Raw genomic sequence first — 20,848 nt, forward strand, 5'->3', positions numbered from 1 at the left:
AGCGTGGTGGGTAGCAATGAATGACACAGACAAGCTGTGAAGAGGCAGGTATAAAGTACAGGCATGACAATTCAAAAAGTACAATGATGAACATGAGGCTTTGACTGGATTGCTGCACTCTATTCGTATACAGGACAAAGTATGTGCACGTATAATATGATTTTAAAATGTCAAAAAACACAAAAAAAACTATAATCTTACCTCACTACTGAGAGTTGTAAATTTGCACAGAGAAATGATGAGATTGTCAAAAACATCACTCAACCCATAGTGTGCAGATATCATTGCACATTTCCTAAAACAATGTGAGAGAGAGGAATTTAAGCACAGAACATAAAGAAACTAACAAAGAAAGAAATCAAAGGCTTTTTCTGACCCAGAGAGGCTATGTGATGGGCAATATTAAGTAGAGTTAAGAAGTGTTACAGAGCTTTGGTTAATAGCAGAAAGTGATGTCACAAAAGGGGCATAATTTTACTAATTTATTCCATAAGTCCCCATTTTGTAATTTTTTATAGGTTTAAAAGAGTTGTCTGGTCACTCATCTCCATCGGGAGGCAAGTGGCACTAATGATGTTACTTCCAGGACATGTACAAAATCGATAAATATTCAAATACTAACACTGCCTCTGTGTTTTCTATTAGGGATTTATCACAAGCAACTTTAAAACAAAAGAGAAGGATATTTGGTATTCACCATAAAATCTCTTTCTTGGAACCCCCATTGGGGGACACCGGTAACCTTAAGTGTATGCTGCTGACGCCAGGAGGCTGACAAGCAAAAAAAAAAAAGGTAGCTCCTCCTCAGCAGGGTACACCCACTGACTAGCACAAAGCTAGTCAGTTAGTGAACAAACAGTAGGAGAAACAACAACAAATAACTATATACAAGCCCAACATAGGCACAAAAAAATAAATAAATGGTGGGTGCTGGGTCCACCAATAAAGGCTCCAAGGAAGAGATTTTACGGTGAGTACCAAAAATCTTTCCTTCCATATCGCTTCATTGGGAGACACAGGTAGCCATGGGATGTCCTAAATCAGTACCAAGGGAGGGAACAGACTATCGTGCCCAAATCAAGTAGGACTGGCAACTGCCACTTGCAACACTTTCCTATCTCGAGTGGCATCTGACTAGGCAAATGTAACAGCCTTGCAAATCTGGGTTAAAGAGGCCTGGTGCCGAATCGCCGAGAAGGCCCTCACTGCCCAGGTGGAATGAGCCCTGACTCTCGGAGAAGATGACCTATCCTTAACTCAATAAACTTACAGTATAGCCGAATGAATCCAGGGGGCGATAGACTTGGAGGCAGAGAGTCCCTTACGACAACCTTCAGTATTATCAAATAATGCATAAGAACGCCTGAAAGATGCTGTCCTTGAGAGGTAGATGTAAGGCTCGGACTAGGTCCAGCTTGTGGAGGAACCTTTCCAGGAGATGGACCGAGGACGGGCAAAAGGAAGGAAGAAAAATAGCCTTGTTTATGTGGATCTGGGAGACTACCTTAGGAAGGAATGAAGGAACTGGTCGCAAGACCATCTTGTCCTGATGTAAGACAAGGAGAGGAGAGCGGCAAGAAAGAGCTGCTAATTCTGAGACCTGTCTGATAGAAGTGATTGTACCCAAAAAAGCCACTTTCAAGGAGAGAAGAGAAGACACGATGTCCTGAATGGGTTCGAAATGGGGTCTCTAAAGAATGCTCAAGACTAGGTTAAGATCTCACGAGTTCATAGGGGGTGTGTGATATGGTGGCGCTAGGCGGGCAACACCCTGAATGAAGGTCTTGACCTGGGAAAGAGGCCAAAATCTGCTGAAACAGAATTGTAAGCGCGGACACCTGACCCTTCAGAGTACTTAAAGGAAAAACCCAACTCCAGCCCTGGGTGCTGTGTGGCTATCCTCACACCAGCAAAAAAGGCCTTCCTGGTTCGGTGATAAATGCATGAGTATAAATGTTTCCTTGCCCTGATCATGGTCTGTATGACCAGGGATGAGAAACCTGCTTCTCTCAGGACTGCAGCCTCAAAGGCCATGCCATTAGTTTGAGAGACCGAGAATTCTGGTGGAAGAGGGGACCCTGAGAGAGCAAGTCTCGTTGGTCTGAGAGTTTCCAAGGTACATCAGCGAGTATGTTAACTAACTCTGCTCACCAGGCTCTTCTGGGCCAGTTAGGAGCCACTAGAATGACTGGAACTTCCTCCGCCTTGATTTTTATGATGATTCTGGGGATCAGAGAAAGAGGTGGAGAAAGGTATGGAAGTTGAAATGGAGACCAGGGAATGACCAGGTCGTTGTAACCCATTGCCAGGGGGGGGAGGGGGTCGCCAGAAGGTGGCGGCCCAGTTGTACACAAATGGAATATGCACTGTAGATATTGCTGGCACGAGCCGCTCAGTTAGAATCCGTACATCATGTGACATTACAGATGTGGCATTGTCGGATTGAATGCAAACTGGTCGGTCCGCTAGAAGGTCCTGCCAGTGAAAAACAAAGGTACATGGCTCCGATTTCCAGAAGGCTGATGGAAAGTGAGGTTCCAGTGACTCTGAACTGTGTGATGAAGGTAGACAGCCCCCATCCTCCCCTGCCCGAATAGAGGAGGAGAGACTCCACCATGACAGACACTGCCTCATTCGAAGAAGCAGAAGTATGGGGCAATCCAGAGATAAGAGATCCAAACTCTTGCCACCACCAGTCTCCTCCAACTCTAAAATATTGCCAGAATCCATCCCTTCCTCAGCCCACAATCTACTAAAACTCTTGTGCATGCCCTCATCATCTTCCGCCTCAATTACTGCAACACCCTCCTCTGTGGCCTACCCGCTAACTCTCTTGCACCACTCCAGTCTGTCCTCAACTCTGCTGCCCGGCTAATCCACCTCTCTCCTTGCTACTCCCCTGTTTCTCCCCTCTGCAAATCCCTCCACTGGCTCCCAATTCCCCAATGAATCCAGTTCAAACTACTAACACTGACCTACAAAGTCATCCACAACCGGTCCCCTCCCTATATCTTTGAACTACTCTCCCAATATCTTCCCTCACGTAATCTTCGATCCTCCCAAGACCTCCTACTCTCCTCCACACTTATTTGTCCCTCACACAACAACCTCCAAGATTTCTCCCGAATATCCCCCATCCTCTGGAATTCCACACCTCAACACTTCCGATTATCCACCACCCTCAGATCCTTCAGACGGAACCTGAAAACCCATCTCTTCAGGAAAGCCTACAGCCTGCAATAACCATTCTGCCACCTCACCACCACCCGAGCTGCCGCGTCACCACAACTGCCGCCTCACCACCACCCGAGCTGCCTCTTCACCACAAACAGAGCTGCCACCTCACAACCACCAGAACTGCAGCCTCACCATCACCAGAGCTGCCGTACCCCGACCTTCTGTCTCTTCCCCAATATCCCTTAGAATGCAAGTCAGCAAGGACAGGGTCCTCTCCCCTCTATACCAGTCTGTCATTGTAAATTTGTTTACTGTAAACAATATCTATAACTCTGTACATAACCCCTTTCTCATGTACAGCACCATGGAATTAATGGTGCTACATAAATAAATAATAATAATATCTTTTGTCCCAAACTGACAGGAGGGCCAGGAACGAATCTTCCCTAGAACTCTCATGCAGAGGAGAAGAGAGACTGGGAAAGGGTTACAGAGCACTAATACCCAGTGGAGTGCAAAAAGCTTTTCCTCTGGAAGAACTTTTGCGTAAGTGGCATCGAACAGCATGCCAAGGAAAACTATGCGCTGGGCAGGAAACAGACACTATCGCTGTGTCCACTACTCATCCTATACGTGTAGAAGAGTGTCCAATGTGACCTGAAGACTTTCGGAACTGTTTTGGAAAGACAGGCCTTTGATCAGGAGGTTGTCCAGGTAGGGAATGACTACAATACCCTTGGAAAGAAATGATTCCCAGGAGGGGTAACACATCATGGAAAAGAGAGTCTATTGGATCGGGAAATGGAGAATTTGGCAGAGCGATCCTTAGGGTGCCTTGATGGAGCCAGTTGCTTCCTCCTCTCTCGCTGAGCTAGGCACAGATATTGCTAGGAAGAGTTCCTAGAGGAGAAATGATGAGAGGGATGAAACAAAAAAAGTCTCCTGTGAATGGATGTTTAGGCTTAGGCTGGTGAAGAGAGGTACTCTTACCGCTGGTGGCATCCGAGATGGCCTGATCCAGTTTAGACCAAAAGATTCGTCATCTCAAACTTTTACCGCGTTCCAGGCCCTGAGCCATAGGATTCTACGTATGGCGATTATATTGCCGTTAACACGGGAGGGACAGCTAGAGAAATGGAGAGTAGATATTTTCCTGCATAGGCCACCTGGTCCGCAAGATCAGCCGAAGGAGCTTTGCTCAGGCGGAAACCAACTTGGCTACCCATGAAGAATCAAAGACAGGATAGAGAAGCACCAGCAGCCTCAAGGGTGGACCTGGCTAGGGCCTCGATTTGTCAATGAAGTTCTTGAGGGAGGAGTCATCAGGGAGCAACATGACCGTCTTAGAGGACAGGCGTGAGACTGGAGGGTCCACATTTACTGAGGAAATCAGGCACAAGAGGATATAAGATGTCCAACTGCATTCTACCTGGGAAGCGCTTTGCTGGGTGTTCCCACTGTTTATGCTCTCAAATTCCTTGCTTTTTAAAATACACGGGGGGGGGGGGGGGGGGGCACCAGCGTTTTGCCTTTTTGAATGAGACAGTGGTCAGGGGTAGGACACTCCTCAATTTTGTGGGTCCGATTGACGGCAGATGCGAGGGTGTTAACCATATCCTGGAGTTTGGACGTTTTGGTCTGTGTCCGGATCAGATTCATATTGGGAATGAAGGTCAGACCCTGGTGCCACCTCAGAGGAGTGGGACACAGAGGGAATTCTGGAGGATGTAGAGGGGAAAAAGGGAATCACACGAACTGGAGTGTTCCCGCTTCTAGGATCTTATCCTTAATCTGCCATGCTGAGGGTGATGAATGTGTGATTGCGATTCGTCCAGTGGAACCATCAAAGCCTTGGTGGTGGCTGAAAGGTTAGGTAAACGGTCAAGGACCTGTACCAGGGACTGGGATGCCTTGGTTAGGGCAGTTACAGATTGAGAGCTAAAACAGCCCACTCCGATGGGGTGGGGGTGGCTCCTGTGAGGCATGCATGTTAGAAGGGTTGCAATCTGTGCACAAAGCAGAGGCCTGACCGATGGGCCACTTCTATTTAAAGAGGCAACAGGAGTCGTGGATAACAGTGGGGGAAGAATGGTAGAGAGGCTCCCTAGGTCTGGGCATATGTAGATGCCCAGGGCTGAGGTGTTTTGCTGAAAAGGGCTATGCCAAGGAGGAAGACAAAACAATACAGCCTGGACAGAGCCTACTTGGTTCTGGATGCAGAAAACCTCATGTAGAAAAAGGTAGGTCCTGCAGAAACAGACGCAGATGACAATCTGGGGCCGCAGCATGCGATGTGACACCGCTGGAGCAAGATACAAAGTGAATGAGAAGGAAGTGGAGGGCCTAGGTGAGCCGCGTTGAAAAGCCCGAGCTGAGGGAAAGAAGAAAAAAAACACTCATAGGAGGGAAACCACAAGAGAGCCCTGGCGCTTGGGTGCGCTGGCCAATCACAAGGGGGAAGGTGTGCCTTCGCAGCTGATTGGCTCATGCGAACGAGGCGGGAGGCATGTCAAAAAGCCGGCGAGTAAATATTATATATATTTCAGCGAGTCATAAGTGCACTCTGGAAGAAGTAGAGGAGCTGGGTGTGGAGACATGGGAGGTCAGCGGGCGCTCTAGTCCGCTAGCCTGAGACTGCATGGACCAGGGATCATCAAACTGCATGCACAGCTAACACAGGGTGAGGGTAAAACAATGTGGCAATACTTTATTGCACCATGAACAGACAATAACACATAGAACAGTCCCAGAAAAATACCCAAGATGGTGCAAAATTACAGAGTCCCACCCTTCTGCTGACTCGCCGGGTTTAAAGCAGCTGCGACTTCCAGGGCCAGCTACCCCCACCTGTGACACGCTCAGAGATGAGGTATCGACAAGCATATGAAGCTGGCAATTCAAGTATGGTACAAGGCCAGGTAACTGAAGGATCCCAACCTGACTTCTCTGAAGATCTCCAGGGAGCTAGGTCACCAGTAGGTCAAAATTCTGGCTTTCCCAAGAGTATCCATCCAGATCAGGTGACCGGTGGATCCAAATACTGGCTTCCCCAAATGTGTCCATCGGTTCAATGATGGTCAATAGAGCAGAACTGTAATCTTTCAGTTGGGGCCGTGGTCCCATAAGCTGGCATCCAGTAAAATGTCAAATCTGTGTCCCTCGTGATGGAGCCATGAAGTGCTGGCTGCGGTCTTGTAGAGTGTTCCTGGCTTTGTTTTTGTAAAGTCTCTGATTCTCATGGATCTTTTGGATCTCGTTACAGAAACATATCCCCCTTATATAGTTCACAACTGCTGTCCTTCAAGCCATAATCCAGAGGTCAAGAGAAAGGTGTGTTTAGATTAACTTGCATCATTTGAGTATTTAATCAAATTTGTATAGCTCACCCTTCTCTGTTCTGCAGGTCAACAAACTAGCTGGTTTGGACAATGGGTAATCAACAAATTTACAAACATCTATTGTTGCAATATCCTGCTTCTCTGTAATCTGGGATAACACAATATGTAACGACTCAGTATTAGTGATGAGCGAATATACTCGTTGCTCGGGTTTTCCCGAGCACGCTAGGGTGGTTTCCGAGTATTTGTGACTGCTCGGAGATTTAGTTTTTGTTGACGCAGCTGCATGATTTACAGCTGCTAGCCACCCTGAGTACATGTGGGGGTTGAATGGTTGCTAGGGAATACCCACATGTAATCAAACTGTCTAGTAGCCGCAAATCATGCAGCTGCGGCAAGGAAAACTAAATCTCCGAGCAGACACAAATACTCGGAGACCAACCGAGCGTGCTTGGGAAAACCCGAGTAATGAGCATACTCGCTCATCAGTACTCAATATGTTACAACAAACGTCAACTTAAATGTAAATATTACAGGTTCATACGAACAACAGTCTGCATTCTTGACCAACCAAAGAAAAAATTTAAAAAGTCAATATATACAGCTCTGGCAAAAATTAAGAGACCGCCACAACAAAACCCTGTCATGGGCAGCCCAATCTCCAGACCTGACCCCCATTGAAAACCTCTGGAATCTAACCAAGAGGATGATGGATAGTCACAAGCCATCCAACAAAGAGGAACTGCTTAAATTTTTGTACCAGGACCAGTGTGAAAGACTGGTGGAAAGCATGCCAAGACGCATGAAAGCTGAAGATTAAAAATCATGGTTATTCCACAAAATATTGATTTCTGAACTCAAAAAAATTAGTATTGTTGTTTCTAAATGATTATGAACTTGTTCTCTTTGCATTATTTGAGGTCTGAAAGCACTGGAGGGGGGGGGGGTTAGTCAGAAAAAAAATACAAAATTGCTTCGAAATTCGGAGACATGTTGTCAGAAGTTTATAGAATAAAACAACAATTTACATTTTACTCAAAAATATAAGGATAAGGAAAAAAATCAGACAAACTGCAATTTTGCAGTGGCCTCTCAATTTTTTTGCCAGAGCTGTAGATAACTAAAGACATCTGGATAATTAAGAATAAATGCTGTGCCATCACACTAGGATTTCCTCTATAGAGATGTCCCCTGCCACCATAGAAAGGGACTGTGGGAGAAAAGGAGGGACTATACCTGTCCGGACAAGGTCCCGACTCCTCCTTTTCTATCCTGGGGACGAAATCAGAGCCTCCAGGTAAGGAATGGGGGTTACTGGACAAGGGTATCCTCCTTCCCACACCGTCGTGGTCCCGTCGTGGACGGTACAGAAGATGGTGATGACCCTGAGGGGGGAGGGTCGTTGAGGAGTGACCACCTTTGACTTTCTCCCGGCCCACTCTGATGAGAGGACTGGGGTGGGGAACAGTGGAGGACTGGTAGCCACAAACCGCCTTGAGGCTGGGTTCACACTGCGTCTCTGGCGTCCGTTAGACAGACTATGTTACACCGCAGCATAACGCGGTGCAACGCCGTCCGTTAACGCCGCCATTAAGTCCTAGCCATGCGCCATCATTGAGTGACGGACCCTGGGAAGCAGGCTGCAGCGTTTCCGGGTCCGTCACTGCTAGCGCAGATAGAGCATCTGCTAGCTCTATCTGCGCTAGCGCGATGGAATGTCAGCACTTGCGTTAACAGCAGCCCGTTAACACATGTGTTGAACGGGCTGCTGTTAACGCAATGTGAACCTAGCCTAAGACACGCATGAAGTGTCAGGTGGGAAAGGTCCTGCCCTGGAGACCAGAGAGAGGACGGCACCACACTGCTCTCTCGGTCGCTTATTTTTGGGAAAACAGGGTGATATGTTACACCCCATTACCCAGAAAAGAATAATCCGAAAGACAAAGGGAAATAATTAACAAAACACAACAAGGTGACTTAAGGAAAAAAAAGACGAATCTGCCTTTTACTGACAGTAAGCTAAAACTGACGAGCTTTGTGCCAGTCGGCTGGTGTACCCTGCTGACGAAGAGCTAACTCTTTTTTTGCCTAGTGCCAGCCACCTAGCGATAGCAGCTTACACTCATGATTACCCGTGTCCCCAATGAAGTGATAAAATTTTTTTTAAAAAACACACACCACCCCCTGAAATTTCAGCAAGGGGTTCCATTTCCTTGCAATTGTTACCTGAATCCAGATATGGCTTTTTGAATGATTGTCTCTTCCATGCTTTTGTCAAACACATAGGACAAGGCAGCGATAGTTGGCCCCCAGGTCATAGTGAACAGATCATGATCATAGCTTCCAGGTGACACATGCAAGAAGATGCCTTCAGGTGTGGCACCTCTGTGCAGCAGCACACTCCACATGTAATTCTCCTTAACCAGGCCCGTCTGTTCCTCAGGCATTACGATTTCATCATTCCTGAAGAAAAAAGGTAAAGAAAAAAGCCTCTTAATATTCTATTCAAGTGCTGTGACCCAGGGAAAGATTGCTAATGGACAATGTGGCCCCTGTTAGGCTGTGTGCACAAATGAGACATTTCCACTATGTGAATGGCCTGAATACGCAGCAAGATCAGTGTGTAACTTCAATTTCTTATGCTTTATATTGTGATGGGTGAAACGTGGAAAATCCAGATCATGTGGACTGGAAAATCTGCACCATGCCCTCAAATCTGTGTGAATATTTTACATAAAATGGAAAAATCGGGTTTAGCATGCCTTGTTATGTATGGCACAATACTGCCTTAAGCCAAAGAGATGTGCCATCCAGGTGACACATTCATTTATCTTAGGTAGCAACAGTCTATAATAAGCAAGAGCTTATATAGGACACAAAAGTTATACTAAACATACAAGCAAACATATACCAACATTACCTAGGCAAAAATCCATCTAAAAAAAGCAAAACCCCTATATAGAAAAGAAATGCCATAAAAATATTGATCATAAAAAAAACTAAGAATACCAAGCAAAATATATAACCCCCAAAAAATATTCATAGTACTGATAAAAAATATATTGTTTTATTAACATACGGTATATAAAAAAAAACATGATTACACAAAATACCAAAGAAAAAAATTGATGTCAAAAAGTTTTCATTAAAAAATTAATTATATAAAAACAATGAAAATGAAAGCTAAAAATATACAGTATGTGATGCAGGGGGCACGGAATGACAGACGGATCAGCAAAAAAAATCATATATAAATAGAAAATAAAAAATAGAAAATTAATAAAAAGGGGATATAGTAAAATTTGCACAGATATGACAATAAATGGCTCCAGTAGCTACTACATATCAATAAAATGTGAAAATATATAAATAAATCAATTAAAACCATGTGGCAAATTTTATGATACATCAATATATACAAAACATGATTAAATAATAAATTAGTTTGATGGGAGAAAATAAAAAAAGTGAATATCATCATAAAAAATAATTAAGATTAACGCCCATATATAGTAAATAATGTGCACATTAAATAAAAACCATGTGGCCAGCTATAGTAAACAATATAAAGTGCAATTAGTGAAGGAGCATAAAAAATCCCATATTAACCACTGACACTCCACTGCCCCCCACACAAACTACTCCAGTGCGCGTTTTGCTTCGGCTTCATGACGACCCCTGAGTCACCAAGCTACAGAAAGCATCTAAGACCATGCTCTCAGCATGGTGTCAGAAGCTTTCAGTATAGGTATAATGCACTGCAATGTATTATACTTTCAATGAAAGTAAAAAAATAAAAAAAGTGAAAGTCCCATAAAGGGACTAGGTAACAAAGGGAAAAAAAAAATATTGCAAAATAATAAAAATAATAAAAAAACCACTAATGCATATTTTTATGTAAAAAAAATGTAATACAAAAAAGTACACGTTTGGTATCGACGCGTTTAATCTATAAAAGTGTCACACTAGTTAACCCCTTCAGTGAACGCCGTAAAAAACTAAAAAATAAAAGTAGCAAATTATGGTTTATCATCATACCGCTCAGAAAAAGGAATAAAACGCGATCAAAAAGGCGAATGTAAATACAAATAGTAACGCTGAAAACGACATCTTGACCCCAATAAACAAGCCGCCATACAGCTCCCGTCAGTGGAAAAATAATGTAATAGCTCTCAGAATGAAGCAATGCAAAAATTATTATTTTTTTTATTTTTTATTTTACAAACGTTTTAGTTGTGTAAAAGTGGCAAAACATAAGAAAACAATATACCGTAACTGTGGCATCACTGTAGTCGTACTGAACTGAAGAATAAAACTTTAAAAAAAAAAGAAAGCAAAAGAAAGAAACAGAAAAAATTCCTGAATTGCTTGTTTTTGTTCATTCTGCTTCCACAAAAATCAGAATAGAAAGCAATCAAAAAATGTCATGTGCCAAAAAAAGTTACCAATAAAAAAAAAAAAAATCCGCTTCTCCGGCAAAAAAGAAGCCTTCGCATGACTCTGTGGGCCAAAATATGGAAAAATTATAGCTCTCAAAATATGGCGATGCAAAAACTTCTTGCAAAAAAAAAAAAAAAAAAAGGGTCTTTTAGTTTGTAAAAGAAGCTAAACATAAAAAAAAGGACATAAATCTGGTATCGCTGTAATGTCACCAACCTGAAGAATAAAGTCGCCTATTCACTTATACTGCATGAGGAACAGCACAAAAAACAAAACCAATTCTTCACCTGTGGATTTTCTCATTCTACCTCCCAAAGCTCGCAGTAAGGCTCGGCGCACATTTATCCTGCGCCCTACACTGAGCACTTATACCGGGGTTTCCGTGTAAATCTCTGAAATACGTGATTCAGACACAACCGCCAGCGGAAGATTTACTATAAGGCCAGCGTCACACTAGAGAGTTTTACGGACGTATGAGAGGCGCAAAAACTATGCATTGGACACGAACTAATGATTCTCTATGGGCCAGCTCCTATCTGCCGTATATTTCTCAGCTGTATTTTACGGGTGTAGAAAATCGCAGCATGCTGCGTTTGTCAGAGTATTGCGCAAAAAATTTGTCAATGAAAGTCTATGGGGGCGAGAAAAATACGGATTACACACGGACCATCAGTGTGACTTGTGAGAAATACACACAGGTGTTCTATAGAAAAGCCGGTAATTCAGCGGTAGATACAGATAGAGATCTAATATATAATTGCCTAGAATACTACTTCCTGCAATTTGTGCCAACTTCCGGAGCTAATGTCCGGAGCTAATGTCCGGAGCTAATGTCCGGAGATAAGTGACGTCACCAGTGTCCTACACCCAGGCAGAGCACAGGGGCCCCAGGCAGCATATGGGGCCCCAGGCAGAGCACTGTGGCCCCAGGCAGAGCACAGGGGCCCCAGGCAGCATATGGGGCCCCAGGCAGAGCACAGTGGTCCCAGGCAGAGCACAGGGGCCCCAGGCAGCCTATGGGGCCCCAGGCAGAGCACAGTAGCCCCAGGCAGAGCACAGTGGCCCCAGGCAGAGCACACACCAAATCGGAGGCCGAGGGGCTCCGCCAACCAAATCGGAGGCCGAGGGGCTCCGCCAACCAAATCGGAGGCCGAGGGGCCCCGCCAACCAAATCGGAGGCCGAGGGGCCCCGCCAACCAAATCGGAGGCCGAGGAGCCCCGCCCACCAAAGCGGAGGCCGAGGGGCCCGGCCTCGCCCACCAAAGCGGAGGCCGAGGGGCCCCGACCACCACATCGGAGGCCGAGGGGCCCCGACCACCACATCGGAGGCCGAGGGTCCCCACCCACCAAATCGGAGGCCGAGGGTCCCCGCCCACCAAATCGGAGGCCGAGGGTCCCCGCCCACCAAATCGGAGGCCGAGGGTCCCCGCCCACCAAATCGGAGGCCGGGGGTCCCCGCCCTCCAAATCGGAGGCCGAGGGGCCCCGCCCACCACATCGGAGGCCGAGGGTCACCGCCCACCACATCGGAGGCCGAGGGTCCACACCATCCAAATCGGAGGCCGAGGGGCCCCGCCCACCAAATCGGAGGCCGACGGGCCCCACCCACCAAAGCGGAGGCCAAGGGTCCCCGCCCTCCAAATCGGAGGCCGAGGGGCCCCGCCCACCACATCGGAGGCCGAGGGGCCCCGCCCACCACATCGGAGGCCGAGGGGCCCCGCCCACCAAATCGGAGGCCGAGGGTCCCCGCCCACCAAATCGGAGGCCGAGGGTCCCCGCCCACCAAATTGGAGGCCGAGGGGCCCCACCAACCAAATCGGAGGCCGAGGAGCCCCGCCCACCAAATCGAAGGTCGAGGGGCCCCGCCCACGAAAGCGGAGGCCGAGGGTCCCCACCCACCAAATCGGAGGACGAGGGGCCCCACCAACCAAATCGGAGGCCGAGGAGCCCCGCCCACCAAAAGTAAGTGCGGCCCCAAAAGTAAGTGCGCCCCCAGGTGCAAAAGTAAGTGCGCCCCCGGGTGCAAAAGTAAGTGCGCCCCCGGGTGCAAAAGTAAGTGCGCCCCTGGGTGCAAAAGTAAGTGCGCCCCCGGGTGCAAAAGTAAGTGCGCCCCCGGGTGCAAAAGTAAGTGCGCCCCCGGGTGCAAAAGTAAGTGCGCCCCCGGGTGCAAAAGTAAGTGCGCCCCCGGGTGCAAAAGTAAGTGCGCCCCCGGGTGCAAAAGTAAGTGCGCCCCCGGGTGCAAAAGTAAGTGCGCCCCCGGGTGCAAAAGTAAGTGCGCCCCCGGGTGCAAAAGTAAGTGCGCCCCCGGGTGCCAAAGTAAGTGCGCCCCCGGGTGCAAAAGTAAGCGCGCCTCCGGGTGCAAAAGTAAGCGCGCCCCCGGGTGCAAAAGTAAGCGCGCCCCCCCAGTCCCGTGTGTGAAAAGTGCTGCTGTAAAGATGGTAGCGCTGTTCAAGCACCATGTATTTCCTTCAGGAAATGCCCATCTAATATATAATTGCCTAGAATACTACTTCCTGCAATTTGTGCCAACTTCCGTGGCTTTGTCCGGAGCTAATGTCCGGAGATAATGTCCGGAGCTAAAGTCCGGAGATAAGTGACGTCACCAGTGTCCTACACCCAGGCAGAGCACAGGGGCCCCAGGCAGCATATGGGGCCACAGGCAGAGCACAGGGGCCCCAGGCAGAGCACAGGGGCCCCAGGCAGCATATGGGGCCCCAGGCAGCATATGGGGCCCCAGGCAGAGCACAGGGGCCCCAGGCAGAGCACAGGGGCCCCAGGCAGAGCACAGGGGCCCCAGGCAGCATATGGGGCCCCAGGCAGAGCACAGGGGCCCCAGGCAGCATATGGGGCCCCAGGCAGAGCACAGTGGCCCCAGGCAGAGCACAGGGGCCCCAGGCAGAACATGGGGCCCCAGGCAGAGCACAGGGGCCCCAGGCAGCATATGGGGCCCCAGGCAGAGCACAGGGGCCCCAGGCAGCATATGGGGCCCCAGGCAGAGCACAGTGGCACCAGGCAGCATATGGGGCCCCAGGCAGAGCACAGTGGCCCCAGGCAGAGCACAGGGGCCCCAGGCAGCATATGGGGCCCCAGGCAGAGCACAGTGGTCCCAGGCAGAGCACAGGGGCCCCAGGCAGCTTATGGGGCCCCAGGCAGAGCACAGTGGCCCCAGGCAGAACATGGGGCCCCAGGCAGAGCACAGTGGCCCCAGGCAGAGCACAGGGGCCCCAGGCAGAACATGGGGCCCCAGGCAGAGCACAGGGGCCCCAGGCAGAGCACAGGGGCCCCAGGCAGCATATGGGGCCCCAGGCAGAGCACAGGGGCCCCAGGCAGCATATGGGGCCCCAGGCAGCATATGGGGCCCCAGGCAGGGCACAGTGGCCCCAGGCAGCATATGGGGCCCCAGGCAGAGCACAGTGGTCCCAGGCAGAGCACAGGGGCCCCAGGCAGCCTATGGGGCCCCAGGCAGAGCACAGTGGCCCCAGGTAGAACATGGGGCCCCAGGCAGAGCACAGGGGCCCCAGGTAGAGCACAGGGGCCCCAGGCAGCCTATGGGGCCCCAGGCAGCATATGGGGCCCCAGGCAGAGCACAGTGGCCCCAGGCAGAGCACAGGGGCCCCAGGCAGAATATGAAGCCCCAGGCAGAGCACAGTGGTCCCAGGCAGAGCACAGGGGCCCCAGGCAGCATATGGGGCCCCAGGCAGAGCACAGTGGCCCCAGGCAGAGCACAGGGGCCCCAGGCAGCATATGGGGCCCCAGGCAGAGCACAGGGGCCCCAGGCAGCCTATGGGGCCCCAGGCAGAGCACAGGGGCCCCAGGCAGCATATGGGGCCCCAGGCAGAGCACAGTGGTCCCAGGCAGAGCACAGGGGCCCCAGGCAGCATATGGGGCCCCAGGCAGAGCACAGGGGCCCCAGGCAGCATATGGGGCCCCAGGCAGAGCACAGTGGCCCCAGGCAGAGCACAGGGGCCCCAGGCAGCATATGGGGCCCCAGGCAGAGCACAGGGGCCCCAGGCAGCCTATGGGGCCCCAGGCAGAGCACAGTGGCCCCAGGCAGAGCACAGGGGCCCCAGGCAGCATATGGGGCCCCAGGCAGAGCACAGGGGCCCCAAGCAGCATATGGGGCCCCAGGCAGAGCACAGGGGCCCCAGGCAGAGCACAGGGGCCCCAGGCAGAGCACAGGGGCCCCAGGCAGCATATGGGGCCCCAGGGAGAGCACAGGGGCCCCAGGCAGCATATGGGGCCCCAGGCAGAGCACAGTGGCCCCAGGCAGAGCACAGGGGCCCCAGGCAGCATATGGGGCCCCAGGCAGAGCACAGTGGTCCCAGGCAGCATATGGGGCCCCAGGCAGAGCACAGTGGTCCCAGGCAGAGCACAGGGGCCCCAGGCAGCTTATGGGGCCCCAGGCAGAGCACAGTGGCCCCAGGCAGAGCACAGTGGCCCCAGGCAGAGCACAGGGGCCCCAGGCAGAGCACAGGGGCCCCAGGCAGCATATGGGGCCCCAGGCAGAGCACAGTGGCCCCAGGCAGAGCACAGGGGCCCCAGGCAGAACATGGGGCCCCAGGCAGAGCACAGGGGCCCCAGGCAGCATATGGGGCCCCAGGCAGCGCAAGGGGCCCCAGGCAGCATATGGGGCCCCAGGCAGAGCACAGTGGCCCCAGGTAGAGTACAGGGGCCCCAGGCAGCATATGGGGCCCCAGGCAGAGCACAGTGGTCCCAGGCAGAGCACAGGGGCCCCAGGCAGCCTATGGGGCCCCAGGCAGAGCACAGTGGCCCCAGGCAGAACATGGGGCCCCAGGCAGAGCACAGGGGCCCCAGGCAGAACATGGGGCCCCAGGCAGAACATGGGGCCCCAGGCAGAACATGGGGCCCCAGGCAGAACATGGGGCCCCAGGCAGAACATGGGGCCCCAGGCAGAACATGGGGCCCCAGGCAGAACATGGGGCCCCAGGCAGAGCACAGGGGCCCCAGGCAGAGCACAGGGGCCCCAGGCAGCCTATGGGGCCCCAGGCAGCCTATGGGGCCCCAGGCAGAGCACAGGGGCCCCAGGCAGCATATGGGGCTCCAGGCAGAGCACAGGGGCCCCAGGCAGAGCACAGGGGCCCCAGGCAGAACATGGGGCCCCAGGCAGAGCACACGGGCCCCAGGCAGAGCACAGGGGCCCCAGGCAGCATATGGGGCCCCAGGCAGAGCACAGGGGCCCCAGGCAGCATATGGGGCCCCAGGCAGAGCACAGCGATATTTTGAACCACTGTGCGGTGTTTCAGACCCCCTGTGTGATGTCTGGGGCCCTGTTCTTAAGTATATTAACCCCTTCACCCCCAAGGGTGGTTTGCACGTTAATGACCGGGCCAATTTTTACAATTCTGACCACTGTCCCTTTATGAGGTTATAACTCTGGAACGCTTCAACGGATCTTGGCGATTCTGACATTGTTTTCTCGTGACATATTGTACTTCATGTTAGTGGTAAAATTTCTTCGATATAACTTGCGTTTATTTGTGAAAAAAACGAATATTTGGCGAAAATTTTGAAAATTTCGCAATTTTCCAACTTTCAATTTTTATGCCCTTAAATCACAGACATATGTCACACAAAATACTTAATAAATAACATTTCCCACATGTCTACTTTACATCAGCACAATTTTGGAACCAACATTTTTTTTGTGACGGAGTTATAAGGGTTAAAAGTTGACCAGCAATTTCTCATTTTTACAACACCATTTTTTTTTAGGGACCACATCTCATTTGAAGTCATTTTGACGGGTCTATATGATAGAAAATACCCAAGTGTGACACCATTCTAAAAACTGCACCCCTCAAGGTACTCAAAACCACTTTCAAGAAGTTTATTAACCCTTCAGGTGTTTCACAGGAATTGTTGGAATGTTTAAATAAAAATGAACATTTAACTTTTTTTCACACAAAATTTATTTCAGCTCCAATTTGTTTTATTTTACCAAGGGTAACAGGAGAAAATAGACCCCAAAAGTTGTTGTACAATTTGTCCTGAGTACGCTGATACCCCATATGTGGGGGTAAACCACAGTTTGGGCGCATGGCAGAGCTTGGAAGCAAAGGAGCGCCATTTGACTTTTCAATGCACAATTGACTGGAATTGAGATGGGACGCCATGTTGCATTTGGAGAGCCCCTGATGTGCCTAAACATTGAAACCCCTAACAAGTGACACCATTTTGGAAAGTAGACCCCCTAAGGAACTTATCTAGATGTGTGGTGAGCACTTTGACCCAACAAGTGCTTTACAGAAGTTTATAATGCAGAGCCGTAAAAATAAAAAATCATATTTTTTCACAAAAATGATCTTTTCACCCCCAATTTTTTATTTTCCCAAGGGTGAGAGAAGAAATTGGACCCCAAAAATTGTTGTGCAATTTGTCCTGAGTACGCTGATACCCCATATGTGGGTGTAAACCATTGTTTGGGCGCAGGGCAGAGCTCGGAAGGGAAGGAGCGCCATTTGACTTTTCAATGCAAAATTGACTGGAATTGAGATGGGACGCCATGTTGCATTTAGAGAGCCCTTGATGTGCCTAAACATTGCAACCCCTAACAAGTGACACCATTTTGGAAAGTAGACCCCCTAAGGAACTTATCTAGATGTGTGGTGAGCACTTTGTCCCAACAAGTGCTTTACAGAAGTTTATAATGCAGAGCCATAAAAATAAAAAATCATATTTTTTCACAAAAATGATCTTTTCACCCCCAATTTTTTATTTTCCCAAGGGTAAGAGAAGAAATTGGACCCAAAAAATTGTTGTGCAATTTGTCCTGAGTACACTGATACCCCATATGTGGGTGTAAACCATTGTTTGGGCGCAGGGCAGAGCTCAGAAGGGAAGGAGCGCCATTTGACTTTTCAATGCAAAATTGACTGGAATTGAGATGGGATGCCATGTTGCGTTTGGAGAGCCCCTGATGTGCCTAAACATTAAACCCCCCCACAAGTGACACCATTTTGGAAAGTAGACCCCCTAAGGAACTTATCTAGATGTGTTTTGAGAGCTTTGAACCCCCAAGTGTTTCACTACAGTTTATAACGCAGAGCCGTGAAAATAAAAATTATTTTTTTTTTTCACAAAAATGATTTTTTAGCCCCCAGTTTTGTATTTTCACAAGGGTATCAGGATAAATTGGACCCCAAAAGTTGTTGTCCAATTTGTCTGGAGTACGCTGATACCCCATTTGTGGGGGGGGACCACTGTTTGGGCGCATGACAGAGCTCGGAAGGGAAGGAGCGCCATTTGGAATGCAGACTTAAATGGATTGGTCTGCAGGCGTCACGTTGCATTTGCAGAGCCCCTGATGTACCCAAACAGTACAAACCCCCCACAAGTGACCCCATATTGGAAACTAGACCCCCCAAGGAACTTATCTAGATGTGTTGTGAGAACTTTGAACCCCCAAGTGTTTCACTACAGTTTACAACGCAGAGCCGTGAAAATAAAACATATTTTTTTTCCCACAAAAATGATTTTTAGCCCCCCAAATTTTTATTTTCCCAAGGATAACAAGAGAACTTGGACCCCAGAAGTTGTTGTTCAATTTGTCCCGAGTACGCTGATAACACATATGTTGGGGTAAACCCCTTTTTGGACGCACGGGAGAGCTCGGAAGGGAAGGAGCACTGTTTTACTTTTTCAACGCAGAATTGGCTGGAATTGAGATTGGACGCCATGTCGCGTTTGGAGAGCCCCTGATGTGCCTGAACAGTGGAAACTCCCCAGTTCTACCTGAAACCCTACCCCTAACCTCACCCCTAACCGTTTACTGAACATTTTCTGACAGTCATAAGTGCCACGTATTTAAGTGCCACGTATTTAAGTGCCACGTATTTAAGTGCCACGTATTTAAGTGCCACGTATTTAAGTGCCACGTATTTAAGTGCCACGGTATTTCAGTGCCACGTATTTCAGTGCCACGTATTTCAGTGCCACGTATTTCAGTGCCACGTATTTCAGGCACTGAAAAATACGTGGCACGTAAATACTTCAGTGCCACGTATTTCAGTGCCACGTAAATACGTGGCACTTAAATACGTGGCACTTAAATACGTGGCACTTAAATACGTGGCACTTAAATACGTGGCACTTAAATACGTGGCACTTAAATACGTGGCACTTAAATACGTGGCACTTAAATACGTGGCACTTAAATACGTGGCACTTAAATACGTGGCACTTAAATACGTGGCACTTAAATACGTGGCACTTAAATACGTGGCACTTAAATACGTGGCACTTAAATACGTGGCACTTAAATACGTGGCACTTAAATACGTGGCACTTAAATACGTGGCACTTAAATACGTGGCACTTAAATACGTGGCACTTAAATACGTGGCACTTAAATACGTGGCACTTAAATACGTGGCACTTAAATACGTGGCACTTAAATACGTGGCACTTAAATACGTGGCACTTAAATACGTGGCACTTAAATACGTGGCACTTAAATACGTGGCACTTAAATACGTGGCACTTAAATACGTGGCCTCTGAAATATCGTGGCACTTATATACGTATATACGTATATAAACGTATATTTCAGTGCCACGTATTTCAGTGCCACGTATTTCAGGTTAGGGGTAGGGTTAGGGTTTTTTGTTTTTTTCTTGTTTTCTTGTGTTTTTCTATAAAAACGCATGCGTTTTACCGCGTGCGTTTACATGCATTTTTTCACACATGTGGTTTTTTTAAAAAACGCATGCAGATAAAAACGCAAGTGTGAAACCAGACTAAAAGATGCTTTTTATAGCAAAAAAGTTTTTGCGTCTCCACATTTTGAGACCTATAATTTTTCCACATTTTGGTCCACAGAGTCTTGTTTTTTGCGGGACGAGTTGACGTTTTTATTGGTAACATTTTCGGACACGTGACCATTTTTTATCACTTTTTATTCCGATTTTTGTGAGGCAGAATAACCAAAAACCAGCTATTCATGAATTTCTTTTGGGAGAGGCGTTTATACCGTTCTGCGCTTGGTAAAATTGATAAAGCAGTTTTATTCGTCGGGTCAGTACGATTACAGCGATATCTCATTTATATCATTTTTTTATGTTTTGACGCTTTTATACGATAAAAACTATTTTATAGAAAAAATAATTATTTTGGCATCGCTTTATTCTGAGGACTATAACTTTTTTATTTTTTTGCTGATGATGCTGTATGGCGGCTCGTTTTTTGCGGGACAAGATGACGTTTTCAGCGGTAACATGGTTATTTATATCCGTCTTTTTGATCGCGTGTTATTCCACTTTTTGTTCGGCGGTATGGTAATAAAGCGTTGTTTTTTGCCTCGTTTTTTTTTTTTTTTCCTTACGGTGTTTACTGAAGGGGTTAACTAGTGGGCCAGTTTTATAGGTTGGGTCGTTACGGACGCGGCGATACTAAATATGTGTACTTTTATTGTTTTTGTTTGTTTTTTTTTAGATAAAGAAATGTATTTATGGGAATAATATTTTTTTTTTTATTATTATTTATTTAGGAATTTTTTTTTTTTTTTTTTTTTTTTTTACACATGTGGAATTTTTTTTTTTTACTTTTTTACTTTGTCCCAGGGGGGGACATCACAGATCGCAGATCTGATAGAGTGCTGTGCACACTATCAGATCTGCGATCATACTTTCATCGGAGCAGGCTGCAGCTTTCATCTGCAGCCTGCTCCGACCCGGAAGTGCTCCCTGCAGGACCCGGATACAGCCCCTCGGCCATTTTGGATCCGGGGCCTGCAGGGAGAAGACGTTCGGTACGAGGTGAGTACATCACCTTGTACCGATCGTCTCAGGGAAGCCCGCAGGGAGCCCCCTCCCTGCGCGATGCTTCCCTGTACCGCCGGTACACCGCGATCATGTTTGATCGCGGTGTGCCGGGGGT

The 20,848-nt window shown here is 48.5% G+C and overlaps 1 protein-coding gene across 7 annotated transcripts in view; it reads right to left on the minus strand.

Moving 5' to 3' along the window:
- Positions 1 to 20,848, minus strand: part of GBF1 (golgi brefeldin A resistant guanine nucleotide exchange factor 1) — a 319,690-nt gene that overhangs the window by 58,736 nt on the left and 240,106 nt on the right. For all 7 annotated transcript variants that reach the window (XM_077259202.1, XM_077259204.1, XM_077259201.1 and 4 more), the window contains 2 exons: positions 8,742 to 8,978; positions 202 to 295 (listed from right to left, as the gene is read on the minus strand). In XM_077259202.1, the coding sequence (XP_077115317.1) occupies positions 202 to 295; positions 8,742 to 8,978 (331 nt within the window). The remainder of the gene's footprint in view (positions 1 to 201; positions 296 to 8,741; positions 8,979 to 20,848) is intronic.

Source organism: Ranitomeya variabilis, chromosome 4, assembly GCF_051348905.1.
Source record: "Ranitomeya variabilis isolate aRanVar5 chromosome 4, aRanVar5.hap1, whole genome shotgun sequence".
NCBI classification, from domain to species: Eukaryota; Metazoa; Chordata; class Amphibia; order Anura; family Dendrobatidae; genus Ranitomeya; species Ranitomeya variabilis.